Below are 13,559 nucleotides of genomic sequence, written 5' to 3' on the forward strand. Positions count from 1 at the left end.
GTTGCGGAGCAGCTAAGCCTGTGCGCCAAAACTACTGAGTCTGCGCTCTAGAGCCCACGAGCCACAACTACTGAGCCCGCGTGTCTAGAGCCTGTGCTCTGCAACAAGAGAAGCCACCGCAATGAGAAGCCTGCGCACTGCAACGAAAAGTAGCCCCCGCTCACTGCAACTAGAGAAAGCTCGCGCGTAGGATAAACTTCAGACTCTTAATGTGCATCCAAAACTCTCCACGGCTTAGCTTCTTCCCCTTGTCAAGAATTTTCTTTGCCCTTTCCTCAAACCAGTCTTAGTTTCCAGCTGTAACAAATTATTTGTAGTTTCTCTAATGTGCCCAACTGTTTCAATTTTCCTGCTGGTACATTTTGTTTCAAGTTTAGAATCACCTGTTATCTGTCTTTAAAGATGCTACCCTTCCATCAAAATCCACCTCATATCACAGTCTATATAAAGGTAGCTCTGCCCACTCTTCCGCTGTAGATTTAGTTGATCCCTTTTCTTTTGTGTTACTACCATTCCTCTACTATAGCACTTACACCAGTGAGCCCTTCAGGGCAGTAACTGCGCCATTCCATCTTTGTATTCCCAGTACCTAGCCCAATAATTGGCACATAGTCAGAGCTTAATCATTGTTAGTGAGTTTGATTTTGGATATATGGCATTTAGGATAACTGTGGGGCATCCACATGGAGAAATGTTCTGTCGGAGGAGAGTGGTAGCAGTGGCTGTTACTGGCTTTAAAGTAATCCTTTTAACTCTGAATGAGAATTATGTAAGCACAGAATGGTAAAGTAAGAAAAATGTTGGGTAGGACGCCCATTTAGGGAGTAAGTAGAGGAAAAGAAGCCAGAAAAAAAGAATTAGGAAGAAGTTGCCAAGAGCAGAAGGATGGAGCCTGGCACATAAAACATCCCTTTTTAGATGCCTAAAAAAACAAGCATAATGATGTCTAGAGACGCTGTAACCAAGTTAGTCAAACCTTTCAGACTTTATCCTGTGTATAGCTGAACTTCTAACCTAAAATGAGTCATTCTGTTTGTAACCTGCTTTTCACGCTTGATTTCATTTCCGGAAACATTTTCAAGTGAATGTTTTCCTACATTATTTTTAATAGCATCCCACTGTAGGACCTGTTAACTTTTCTATACAGTGTTCCCCAAAGTTAAAATGGGGAGGGGAGAAGAGCCTATCAAATTAGGAAGCCCTCATGGAGCCTCGGAGGGGTGTGGGCATGGAGGGATGGGAAAGCGAGTACAGACTTCCTCGGGCGGAGGCTGGGCCGGGGCCCTGCGGGTCGCGGGGCCGCCGGCTGGGGCGCCGCGGAGCGAGAGGAAGGGGCGGCGCGGGGCGGCGCGCAGCGGTTACTCAGGGCGGGCCGTTCAAACCGAAGGAGGGAAACGTGGCGGCCCCACACGAAGCTGGCGTGGGGGTTGCCATAGCCTGGCGTCGCTGAAGGCGAGGCCGCGGCTCCTCCCCTGCGCTCCAGAGGCAGCCGCCTCGGTCCTTGCCCGCCCGTCGACCCCGTGGGTGCGGCCGCCCCGGGTCTCCAGGTGGGCGGGAGCGGGGGACGCCAGGTGTGTGCGGGCTGGGTGGCCTCCGGGCTTCCCTGGCCCCGCGACCGCTCTCGCTCTGCTTCCTGGGTGCCGGGACTAGAGAGGCGCCCCGACGCCGTTCACTTTCCCCTCGCTCTGCTCCAGGAGACGGCCCATCCTCCCTCAGCCCGTGGGTGGCTTCCTGGGCCCTGGGGCCAGGCCGGGCCTCCCTCCGACAGCCTGGCCTGGGGAGGGTCCGCGGAGGGACGAGAGGCCCGATTGACGCCTTGCGGAGACCGTTAACCACCCACCCGCCGACTGCTCCTGGGGGAGGAGATGACCGCGCTGCAGCTTACACTGCATCTCAGAAACCCCAATTTGGGAAGTTTCCTCCATTCCAAGGCTAGCTGGAGAAAACAAAGATATTAAAATTACTGTTGTCCGGAAAGCTGGAGGAAATTCAAAATGATTTAGGCCTTTTCAAGTGTTAGAACTAATCCCTGTAGCATGTACTTCACGTATACAAATTTTAGCCGGTATCGTGCTACTGCACGTTTTAATGAATTGTTCAAATTAAAATTTTCTCTTTAAGTGGTGTTACTTTGGCACGAATTTTAAAGGCAGAGTGAGAAATTTCCTTTTTTGGAAGCCTACATAACGTTGACGTCTAAGAACTCAAGCTTTACTGATGGTAAGATTTTACACTTTAACAAATGAAGGAAATTTGGTTATAATTTGTTATCATATTGTAAGTACTTCATTGAGTTAATCAGTTTTTTTTTTTTTTAAGAGCGCTATAGAGATAAGTGTTCTCAATCCTTATCAGGAGTCTGGTTTTAAAAAACGAATATTGAAGAGGCTTGTTTGATTCATCAGTGAACTGTTGAATCAGTAAAATTGAACAAGTCAACAGGCGTTCCACGATTTTGCATAAATAATTTTAAATTTAAAGTTTGAATAACCACATTTTGTTTGAGACCAATGTCTTGGGTTGAAAATGATGAAAGGTGAAAAAAATGATGACATCAGAGAAAGCACGGTGGAAGCAACTTCAAATGTGTAGATGAACAGAAAAAATTAGGAAGTTTTTTGTATGTTTAAAGCAACCGGTTTATGGTTTTTAGCAGGGAGAGGATGATCTCTGCACCCCTACTCTTGTTTCTAACAATTTGCCTCTCAGATTCCCAAATTCTAGCATGGTGAGACACCTAGTGGTGAAGTAGCAGAATAGTTACATTTGTTGCAACTTTAAAAAAAAAGGCTGGGACCTAACTTTACCAAATGAGTGAAAACTGTTAACTTAATAGAGTGATTCTCAGAGAGGGGGAAATATTCGTGGATGGAGGTGTAATTTGAAAACACATTCTATCTTATTAACTTAATATTTTGAAAACAAATTGTTTAAAAATAAAATATGAATTATAGAAAGCAAAGTTTGATAATTTTGGCTGGTAAGCATGTACGGAAGAGAGCAGTGATTGTCACAATCTGAGGGAATCTAAATCAGAAGAGAACATGTGTGAGATTTACCAAAATGGAATATAGGTTTTAAAGACTGAAAAACACCTAGATACTTTGCCCAGTAATAATGATCTCCTAATGATCATTACACCATAAAGAAACTATTTGGTTTTGTGGTTATTGTAGCAATTTTTTTAAGCTCATTCATTTACATATTTAACTGATGTAACTTAAGCATAAATAAATTACTTTCCCATTATACTCAACTAAAATACATCTTCCCAGGATCTTTTTAATAGAGAAGAATCGTGTACTTGGCCTGGAGAAAACTTTGAAAGAATGACAATTTTCTTAGTGTCCCTTGAATAGTCTGCAGAAATATATGCTATGATAACTTTCTTATCTTTTCTTCTTATACTTTGAGCTAAGATGTAATTCAAGTTTCCACAAAGAAGGAATGCAATGATAGAGTTGAAAAGGTGAAAGAGTAAAGTATTTCCTTAAAAACAAATGAGTGAAGTATTTCCTAGTGTCATTCCTTACAAATATAATAACTGAATCACATTTCTTCTTTAAGGAATATACTTGAATTCTTTATTTGCAATTTCAAGAATATTATAAAGGGTGGGTTTCCCCCAAATAGAAAATATTTAGAAGATGAGGCATGAATGAGTATAACTTGCCAGGTTTGACATGGCCGTGTATCTGTGGGGCAGGGGTTCATTTTGGCTAACTCAAGAATGTGTTAGTAATTTATTAGTGAGCCAAAGAGTCTTTGCAAAGGTGAAAGTCTGCCAATTTAGACCTTGTGAATGGTCAGGAGGACTGAGTTTCTGAGACAGGCCCGTGTTACAAGTATAAATGACATTATCCTAGAGTTGTTTAGCCATATTGCAGTTTAGTCTAGTGGCAGCACTTACGTGACACATTTCCCAAATACATGTTTAAAAATCAGCATATAGTTTTTTTTTTAAGCAGCTTTATTTACATCGCAAAATATCAAAAGGAAATATCCAACTGACAAAATATAGGTCAGCACAAATAAGCTAGAATATTAAAACTACAATAATGTACTTTAGCGCTGTAAAAGTCATAAAGTAATAAAATCATCTAAAAATGATGCCATGAGATTTTTTTTTTTCTCAAGTGTAGTTCAAGAAAATATTTGTGCATGGTGCCTAGGCTATGCTTAGTCAGGTAATCTGTGAATATTTATTTCCTGGAAATTTTGGTCTTCGCGATGTTAAAACATTGTTTTATGTAAGAGACACATGAGTATAGTGTAGAGTAATTTGTTTTTTAAAGTAACTTTTTTATTGCCATACAATTTTCCATTATTATTTGTGCTCATAACAAGTAATGTATTTTGGTGTAAGCCGCCAGACTGTTCATTTCAAAGGAAGAATAAAATTTGTTTTCACTTTGTAGAAACAGAGATTTTGAAGATGTCAGAAAGGCATTCAGGTCAAGCTGGCACTGGAGCAGGAAATGAGGTGGACTCTCCTATTGTCAACATCAAGTCGTCCAGCTTTGGAGACTTTTGTTCCACATCTTCATTTCAAGATAGTGGCTACAGTGAGCTGTTAAAATCGTGCAGCTTTGATAATACAGATAAAGAATCATTTGGAAAGAAAGAAAGAGGCTCAACTTTAATCCGTGAACATCCTGAAACTTCAAGTCTGGCCTTAACACATAGTTTAGAGTCTCCCACTCAAAGAAAGAGATTTGTCTTCCCCAGGAAGGAAAAGGATAAAACCCCAGACCTTTGTGAAACTCCTAAAGTCAGTGGAAAAAATTTTTTACTACGCAGAAGATTGGATGTATCTTTCTCTCTTCTAAAGGGGGACTTTGAATCACAAAATAGTTCTCTCGAAAGTAGTACAAGCCAAGTTCCCAATTTAGAAAAAAATATTCCAAGCAGTGCTTCAGGTTTCCCAAGGCAAAATAATTTTAGTTCTTTAGTTACTAGCACTTTGAAAACAGAAGAAGCGACTTCCAGCAGTCAAAAATTGAGACTTAATTTTTCTCAACAGAAGACGTCCACAGTTGATGATTCCAAAGATAACTGTAGCCTATTTGAAGTTGAATGTATATCTCCAATTCAAGGCAATAGTTTTAAAGACTCTATCACACATGACTTTAGCGACAGCAGTCTGTGCATTAATGATGAGAATACATATCCTGAACTTCTGGGCTCTTCGGTCAGTGGAACAACTTGTGGAACAGATGAGGACATATTTGTGACTCCAATAAGTAATCTTGTAGCAAATGTTAAATTTAATGTAAGTCAAAGGCTTTCTCCTTTAGGTGAAGTGAGACGCAATATTTCAACACCTGAAGACAGTGGCTTTAACTCACTTTGCTTGGATAAATCAGAAGATTCCCTCACTGACCAAGAGGGCTCTTTCCAAGAACTGCTTCAGAAACATAAGGGAACTCTCAAAGTCAGGGACACGGTAAGAAGATCAAGGCGTCTTGGAAGATTAAGAAGACTGTCCACCCTTAGGGAGCAAGGCTCACAATCTGAGACAGAAGAAGAAAAGCAGCCCAACCTCTCTGGCTCTGAATCAACACCAGTGGCCACTTCAGACATCTCAGAGAGTCAGCCAAGCAGTGACAATAAGAGTGGGGATTTGAGTTTAAGCTTTAAGAATTTATCAAAGACCCCAGCCTTGCAGTTAGTGCATGAGCTCTTTATGAAAAGCAAAAGGAAAAGACTCCAGCAAAGCGGTGCACGTGAACTGTTAGAAGAAAGGGACGGGGGGAAAATAGCTGTACTACAGCGTGTACTTGCAGGCCTGATTGGCAAGAAAATGGGTATAGAAAAACTGGACATCTTAACAGAATTAAAATACAGAAACTTAAAGCATGTTCTTGCTATGGTTTTAGATTCCTTGGCTGCAGAAAGCCTATGCAGGTAAGAAATTTTTTTTTTCTGAAATAAAACTGCCTTTTATCACTTTTTTTTTTAAGTTGGAAAGCTTTTCTGTTAGTTGAGTACTTTTTTTTGAAATTTTGTTTTAGCATCTCTATCTTGGATACTTTATATTTTGTCAAAGGTGGTTTAGTGAAATTCTTCAGTGTCTCAGAAATTTCACAGAAATTTCAGTATATTGAATGTCGCTTCATAAGTAAAGAGAAACGAAGTCACATATATAGGAGTATTGAGGGTAGGAACTAGAGTTACAAGACTAAAGAGAAACTGTGTTTATACTGGCAATTTTGCGAAGTGCAGGACTATCAGAAGACAAGGCCCTTGGGAATGCCGTGACCAGGAAGGAGGGAAGCCATGTGGAACAGGATTTTTGTAAGATCATGGTTGGGGAAGGACATGCAAGAGAGTTAGTGAGCCTCTTTTTCCATAGGTATGTGTGAAGAGTTGGGTTCATAGAATCCTTACTCTTTTATGGCCCCTGCTTCTATTAAAACCCTTCTTCACCTTTTCCCCATAAATTAAGTGTAGGCTATTGTAGAGAATCGTAGAATCTCATAGCTGGAAGTCTTCTGAAATGTCTAGTCCTATCATGTATTTTGCAGATGAGAAAACTGAGCTCCAGAGAAGTGATCTGCCAATGGTCACTCAAGGAGACAGAAACAGATCCAGGTCTACAGCTGAGCCCTCTGATTTCTAAGTCCATATTTTCCCAAAACTCTTATTAAGGTTTAAGTCCTTTCAGAATAGCCTTGATCAGGAATGTCTTTGGTGTAACCCAAGTAGGATGATAAGCAGATTAATGGCCTACATACATGTGCCTTTAAAAAAATGTTCAAATGAGATAAATTACTTGTTTAAAAAAATAAGGAGATGGCTGCGACATAGGAATTTTATTTTTATATGCTGGAGTATTTGGATACAGACCAGTTAGAATTAAAACTTGGGTGACTCTGCTCGCTTGTAGGAACAAATGATATTCAGTCATATTTCAATAATTGCCTTTGCTGCCATCCCTCTAGATTTATAGTATTTGTATTGCAGAGTGCATGTATAATCTTGGCAGCGCTTATTCTTGGTAATATGAGAAATTACGGTAAGTTGAAATAGCTGAGGCAAATACCCAAACATGTATTTCATTTCTTCCCCATTAATGAGTGACTTTCTGCCTATATCTCTCCATCTATCTGATATAAGGCACATGTATCGGCTTAAGGAGAGGCAATGGCAATTGAAGTGGCCACGGTAACTGGAAGAATAGTAGTGTTGACAACTCAACTGTAACCTGGGGCCCTCCATAACCTTCTCCTGACCTCATTCACTTTGAGTGATTTGTTAAGTTAAAGTAATAAAAAAAGACCATATTAACAGTTGCAGGATTAGCTTTTCTTTAATAATGAATGTAGTCCAAGTTATTGATAAATAAGCAATCACTAGACATAAATTGTGTTTTTCTTTAGCTGCTTTAGTCTTATAAACTTTGGTTTATAAAATAGGAACTTTGTAGTGCTACCCACAATAATGTTTATTACAGCTGACCCTTGAACAGCCAGAGATTAGGGGCGCTGACCCTCTGCCATGCAGTCTAAAAATCTTTGTATAATTTATAGTCAGCTCTCCATATCCGAGTTTCCTCCGTATCCGCGGTTCGGCATCCCTGGATTCAACCAACCAGTCTGTGTAGTATTTACTACTGAAAAAATCCACCTGTAAGTGGATCCGATCCACAGAATTCAAACCCATGTTGTTCAGGGATCAACTGTATTTGGCACTTAGTACTTCCAATAAAGGACTGATTGCTTTTGTGTTTATTTAATCAAAGTGACAGAAATTTGTTAAATACAATAATAGGAGAAATTTATAGAATCTCTTGCACTACGGTTGATAATCATTTGCTGCATGTCATGTTCCAAATTTTTAATCTTAGTGTCATGTCTAAGTTAAATCCTCTTAATCAGCCTCGCAGTGGACTCATTTGGGTTTATATGAAACTTTGTTTTTTCCTTAACCATTTATGAGATAGTAATCTGTCAATATGATGCTGGCATATTTTAATAGGTATTCTTTCACAACTATGCAGATCAAGTCATATTTTTAATGTAAAATTTTAGCTTTAAATAAACTATCCAAAATCTTTAAAATGATTTTTTCTTATTGTCATGTATGAAAAATATTAATTCTGTGGAATATATACAATATAAGGACTGATCTTTTTGTTACAGTATTTGGAAAGTGAGCAAAAATTGGCGTGAAATTATTATTCAAGATAAAAAAGCAAATCAGAGGAGGAAATTTCATATCACACAACTGAAAACAGATACTGAGGTAATGTATATAATACTATTCTAAAATGGATTTGTATAAATATCTAATAATCCCATATAGCTGGACAACCTCATTTGGTTTTCCTGCTATCTTTTAACCTTTCCATTTACCAACATTGACTCATAAACTCTTTTTTTGTTTGTTTTTGGCTGTGCCACGTGGCTTGTGGAATCTCAGGGATTGAGCCTGGGCCACGGCAGTGAAAGCCTGGAATCCTAACCACTAGGCCACCAGGGAACTCATGCACTCATAAACTCTTTATTTTTCCCAAACTCCATCTCTACCCAGTGCATCAGTGGAGTAGCTTAACTGACATCAAGAACATCTTACTGGGTTTTGTTGTTAAGTGTGTATGCTGTTAGCAGTATTTGAATACCATTTGAATAGGATATGCTGGACCCTATTCATAGTTAGACATCCTTATAGCATTTTCCCATCCAGTCTTTTGAGTAGATACTACATGCAGTTGCTCAGATTACAATGTGAACATTTGTGACGTGATCCCTTGCTTTCCTGGCACTCATACCCAGTGCCAGTGGGTGATACCCAGTGAGTGATAGTTACAAACAGGGGATTACCGTACAGGTGTGTTAGAGGAAGCCCAGAGTTCTCTCTATTGAACATTTAAAAGGAGTGGGGATCAAGAGGAGGAAAAAATGCATCTCAGCTGAGAGCTGAATAACGAGTTAGGGAAAGTGTTTCAGCAGAGGGAATAGCATATATGGAGGCCTGGAGGTGAGTGAGCATGGCAGATTGGTACTTGTAAGACATCATAAACTTGTGCTCTCTTGAAGATTTGAGGTCCAGCTTTGAAGTTACAAGAAAAGTTTTACAGAAGCTGATTAATTCTTTCTGGGGATACTACTTTGTATAACAGGTATCTGATGACTCTGGCACCCATATTTACTGTATATTCAACTTTTAGACCTTTCTTAGGCATCAATACCAAAAGAAACTCTGAGAATTAACTTTCTTATTCTTGTTCTAGTAAAAAGTGTTTAATAACATAAGTAAATTTATAATTTGGTGAAATATAATAACTGAGATGAAGCATGGTATAAACTAATATGAACACATAGATACAGATTGGGGAGTTTCTCATTCCAAGGAAATATTAGGGACCGCTATTAACTAAAGTATTGACTTTCTATTTTATTTGAAGAAACGTTTTACCTTCTCACCTATAATAATCCTTCACGACTGACTCACAGCTCTAGGCTACTGCTGCAGCTGCTGGCTCTGGGAGCTTATAATACTGAAGATATAAATTTCCTTCTTAACTTATCTTTTTAGAGTGGCTCCCTACATGCTAAGGACAGACCAAAAGCACATTTTTAAGCAAGTACCCATTAATATTAAACTTTTAGCTCCATGTACTCTTTACATCCTATGTGGAAGAAACATGTTGTATTGGTAAGCCTTTGGGTAGTTCTAGATAAAGCATTCTAACCTCATATCCTAGCCACTAATTTTTTTTTTAACTTGGTTTCTTAAAGGACTGTACTTTTTCCTTACTTGAGTATTTTCCTTTATTCTGATTTGCTTTAAATTTTTTTTTCAGTAGACACAGTACATGGTTTAAAACATCAAATTGCACTTTAAGGCTTATAAGAAAGCACATATTCTCCTGCCCTTCCTACTCTTGATTCTTGCCCCATCGAGGCAATCACTTTTTAGTTGTTCCTTTTGATATTTACCTCCATATTTCTGAATGGCATGCCTTTACTGCTGTTTCTTCTTTTGTTTTTTTCTATAGAGGGACTAGGTGAGTTCTCTAACCTCTCACCACTACCTATCTACCCACCTCTCCCTCTGAAGTCCTTTCTCCTATCTTATGAATGTAACTACACCATTGTTTGGGAGCAAATTAGAATTAGGTGCTGACATTATTAAGACTGCGTTGAGATTCTTATGACTTTTTGACAGCTGTGACATGTAGTACAGTATGATTATACCTGTTATACCTTTTTTCCTCAGAGTTAATAATTGCCCAGTTTCTTTCTTTCTTTCTTTTCTTCTTCTTTTTTTTTTTTTTTGCTTATTGTTTCTCTATACAGATCCCTGACTCATCTCCTGTTATCCGCCAGAACTGGAAATCTCCTCTTAACTCTGAATGTATCAGGTATTCTACCTGTTCCCTCTTTTCCTCAGAGACATCCTTCCAGATGCCTTTTGCCCTCCTCTTCTGAAATGGACTGGTTGCTTTCTACCTGAACTATCCTAATGTATATCATTAACCAAAACAGAAAAATTATAAAACACAGTTGTTTGGTGGTTTTCCTCATACTTGTATAGTGTCACTGAAAGCCCTTTATATGTAAAAATTAAAACGCACACACCAGCTATGTGTGATAGGATCTCTATTTAATCTGTTTGCTTTGCAGCAGTGAGAATGACCATTAAAATCAGAATATCACACTTTTTCCATTGAATTTCTTAATTTACTGTAGTCTTCACTGTTTTCTTATAATCATGGAAATGAACATCAGTAAGGTGACTCCCCTGTCACATTTAACTTTATTCTGGTAACGTGATGGAGATTATATTTTGAAAAATGTTGGTGCTCATGAATGTGTGCCTTTGTTGACTGCTTGACCTTATACTGTTCAGAGATAGTAGCACACATTTTAAGCTCCAACAGGGTAGGGATTCGACTGTTTTATTCACTCGACACCTAGTAGATGTTTTATGAATGTTTGTTAAATGAATGAATGTTTCTTCTGTGGATGAAATTTGCTTCAACAACATATCTCTATTCATTTTTTGGTGCATGCAGCATCACTGTGTTTGCCAACTGCATCGAAATCCAGTGGGTGTCTTCTTTTAGTATGCTCTTGTGTCATACGCTTCTAGCTTAGGCTGCAAATCATTTATAAAGTGTAACATTAAGAGATGTATTGAGTCCTTGAATAAGTTCAACGGTATTAATTCTAATTTCTGAAAACCAATATTCATCCATCACACTTATGCATATGTTGTTAAACTGTTAATGGCATAATTTTTCATGGCCAGCTAACTTCATTCCTATACTTATCCTACTGTCATTTCTCATATTTTTAACTCTCCCCATTTAGGAGCCAACTCTGGCAAAAGGAGACTATCAAGGGAGAGGAAACACAATTATAGTTGGACACTTAAGGAAATTCACCTGTAGTACATTTTAATTTGATAATTGGTTACAAATGCCAATTTGTTAAAAAAAAAACTTACTATTTTTTCTCATTCCCAACCTTAACAAAATAGAAGGCTATAAGGATTATTCATTGAAAATATTTCTTGGCTAAATATTTGAGTAATGTGGAAATCCAGTTCAAATAAGAGACTTTTTTTTTCTTCTTTTAAAATATCAAAGCTGTTTAAAACTCAAGTGTAAAAATTAATCAAGCATTGCAAGTATCTGGTATTTGTATAAACCAGCCAAACAAATTGGGTTTCATGGTCTAACCAGGCCCATTATTTTTCTGACATGCGGCTAAGGTAAGAAACCTTCAAAGAATTCCATGATGTCCCATAGTAAGCTTTGATTCACCTCCTCTTACACCTTGGCCTAAAAGGGGACTTGGTAAACTCTGATCTGTGGGCCAAATCCTGTCCATCACCTGTGTTTTTAAAGTAAGTTTTATTGGAACACAGCCCTGCTCTTTTCATTTACATATATCCATAGCTGTGTTTGCTAAAACAACAATTAAGTAGCTTGTAACTATCTGGTCCTTTTCAGGAAAAGTTTGCAAACCCATGCTCTAAACAGAAAAATAACCAAGCATGCAAACTTAAAGCTAGCATTTATTGTCTTAATTTTTTCTTTTTCTTTTTCTTTGACTTTTAAATGCTAGATGAGAGGGTTTTTTCTTTTTTTTCCCTTTTTTTCTAAAAAGGAAAGGTTTAGGGAGAAAATTCCAGTAGTGTAAAACCACTTCCAAACATTTAAATACATGTGCATCAGAAAGCTGTCCTGGAACTTTTGATATTACAGTGTTGACCCCTCTTGTCTTTTACCACAGGGGGCTATATTAAATGTTGATGATGCTGCCACTCGGCTCCATCTTTTAAATCGATCAGCTTTAAGATCTGTGCAAGCACAGGCTAGGACACCAGGTTTTCAGAAAGAACAAGTTTCAACATTTTCTCCCTGGGGAGAAGTTTTGACACCTATAGCGAGTTCTTCTGTTACTCACTTAAGTAGTAAACAGGAAGAATATGTTAAGGTGAGTATCATAATTATTAAATATTTACAGAGTTTGAAATAAAGCAATTCTCTATGCGAAAATGGAAGATTTAGTTTGTGTGCTTTTACTACAGGTTGCCAAAACACTTTTTATTGATGAAGCATTAAAACCTTGCCCAAGGTGCCAATCCCCTGCTAAGTACCAGCCTTATAAGAAAAGGGGACTATGTAGCAGCACAGCCTGTGGTTTTGACTTTTGTGTGTTATGTTTGTGTGCTTATCATGGGTCTGAAGAATGTAGTAGAGGAGCAGCAAAGCCAAGAAATAGAAAAGATGCTCTTCCAGGAAGTGCCCAGAGTAAGAGGAATTTAAAACGCCTCTAAAGAGACTTCACATATAAAAGAAGGATTCCCTCTAAGCAACATTTTGTTTGGCTTAAAATTATGAATATTTTGAAAGCATGCAAGTCTTCCCATCAATGACAGATGATGATTTATTTCCTACTTTGTATATATTGTGATCCATGTCATTGTATGTTTTCTTTAAAGTAGTGAGCTTTGAAAAAATCTTATTTTACAATGTCATTTTTACTCATTTTAATAATTTAGTGTTTTTAAATAAAGAATTTTCAGTGTTATATATATGTATTTAACTGTTTCATGTAACATTTAAAAATTGTGCATTTCATCACTATGTGTTGAAATGTTCTTCGATTACTTTTCAAAAGTAGTTTTCCAAATAGTATTAAAAATTCTGAACTTGAGATAGATGGCCTTATAGATTTCAAAATCTTTGAATATTTGACTGAAATGAAATGTAAATAAAATGTTTTCAGAAGTTCTGTTGAATTTATAATCTCAATCTTTCTCTTAATTTAATTAATGTCATATTTGGGCAGACTTCTGGTTAAATAAAATTTACTTAATATTGATAATTAAGATGTAAAAAGTAAATTATTAGATATATGTGGTTATTCACCATGAGAGTCTTAGGTAATAAACACCCATAAGTCACACGTAAGTTTCCTTTACCTTGTTACACATGAAATTGTCAGTAGTGCAATGTAGAAATCTGGAACCCTACCTCTGGTCCATGAGGAGGCACTTTGTATGTTGCAGTCACATTGCCCTCTCAGTGTGTCACATTT

General features: G+C 37.8%; 1 protein-coding gene across 1 annotated transcript; it reads left to right on the forward strand.

Annotated features, from left to right (window-relative positions):
- Nucleotides 1-2,177: 2,177 nt before the first annotated feature.
- Nucleotides 2,178-12,795, forward strand: FBXO43 (F-box protein 43; the record flags this gene model as incomplete). The annotated part of the gene is made up of 5 exons (XM_082674972.1): nucleotides 2,178-2,220; nucleotides 4,419-5,907; nucleotides 8,145-8,247; nucleotides 12,249-12,452; nucleotides 12,547-12,795. The coding sequence occupies exons 2-5, from the start codon at nucleotides 4,436-4,438 to the stop codon at nucleotides 12,793-12,795; spliced, it is 2,028 nt and encodes a 675-aa protein (XP_082531098.1). The 5' UTR covers nucleotides 2,178-2,220; nucleotides 4,419-4,435.
- Nucleotides 12,796-13,559: the final 764 nt, after the last annotated feature.

Source organism: Grampus griseus (assembly GCF_964374135.1).
Source record: "Grampus griseus genome assembly, chromosome: 17".
Classification (NCBI taxonomy): Eukaryota; Metazoa; Chordata; class Mammalia; order Artiodactyla; family Delphinidae; genus Grampus; species Grampus griseus.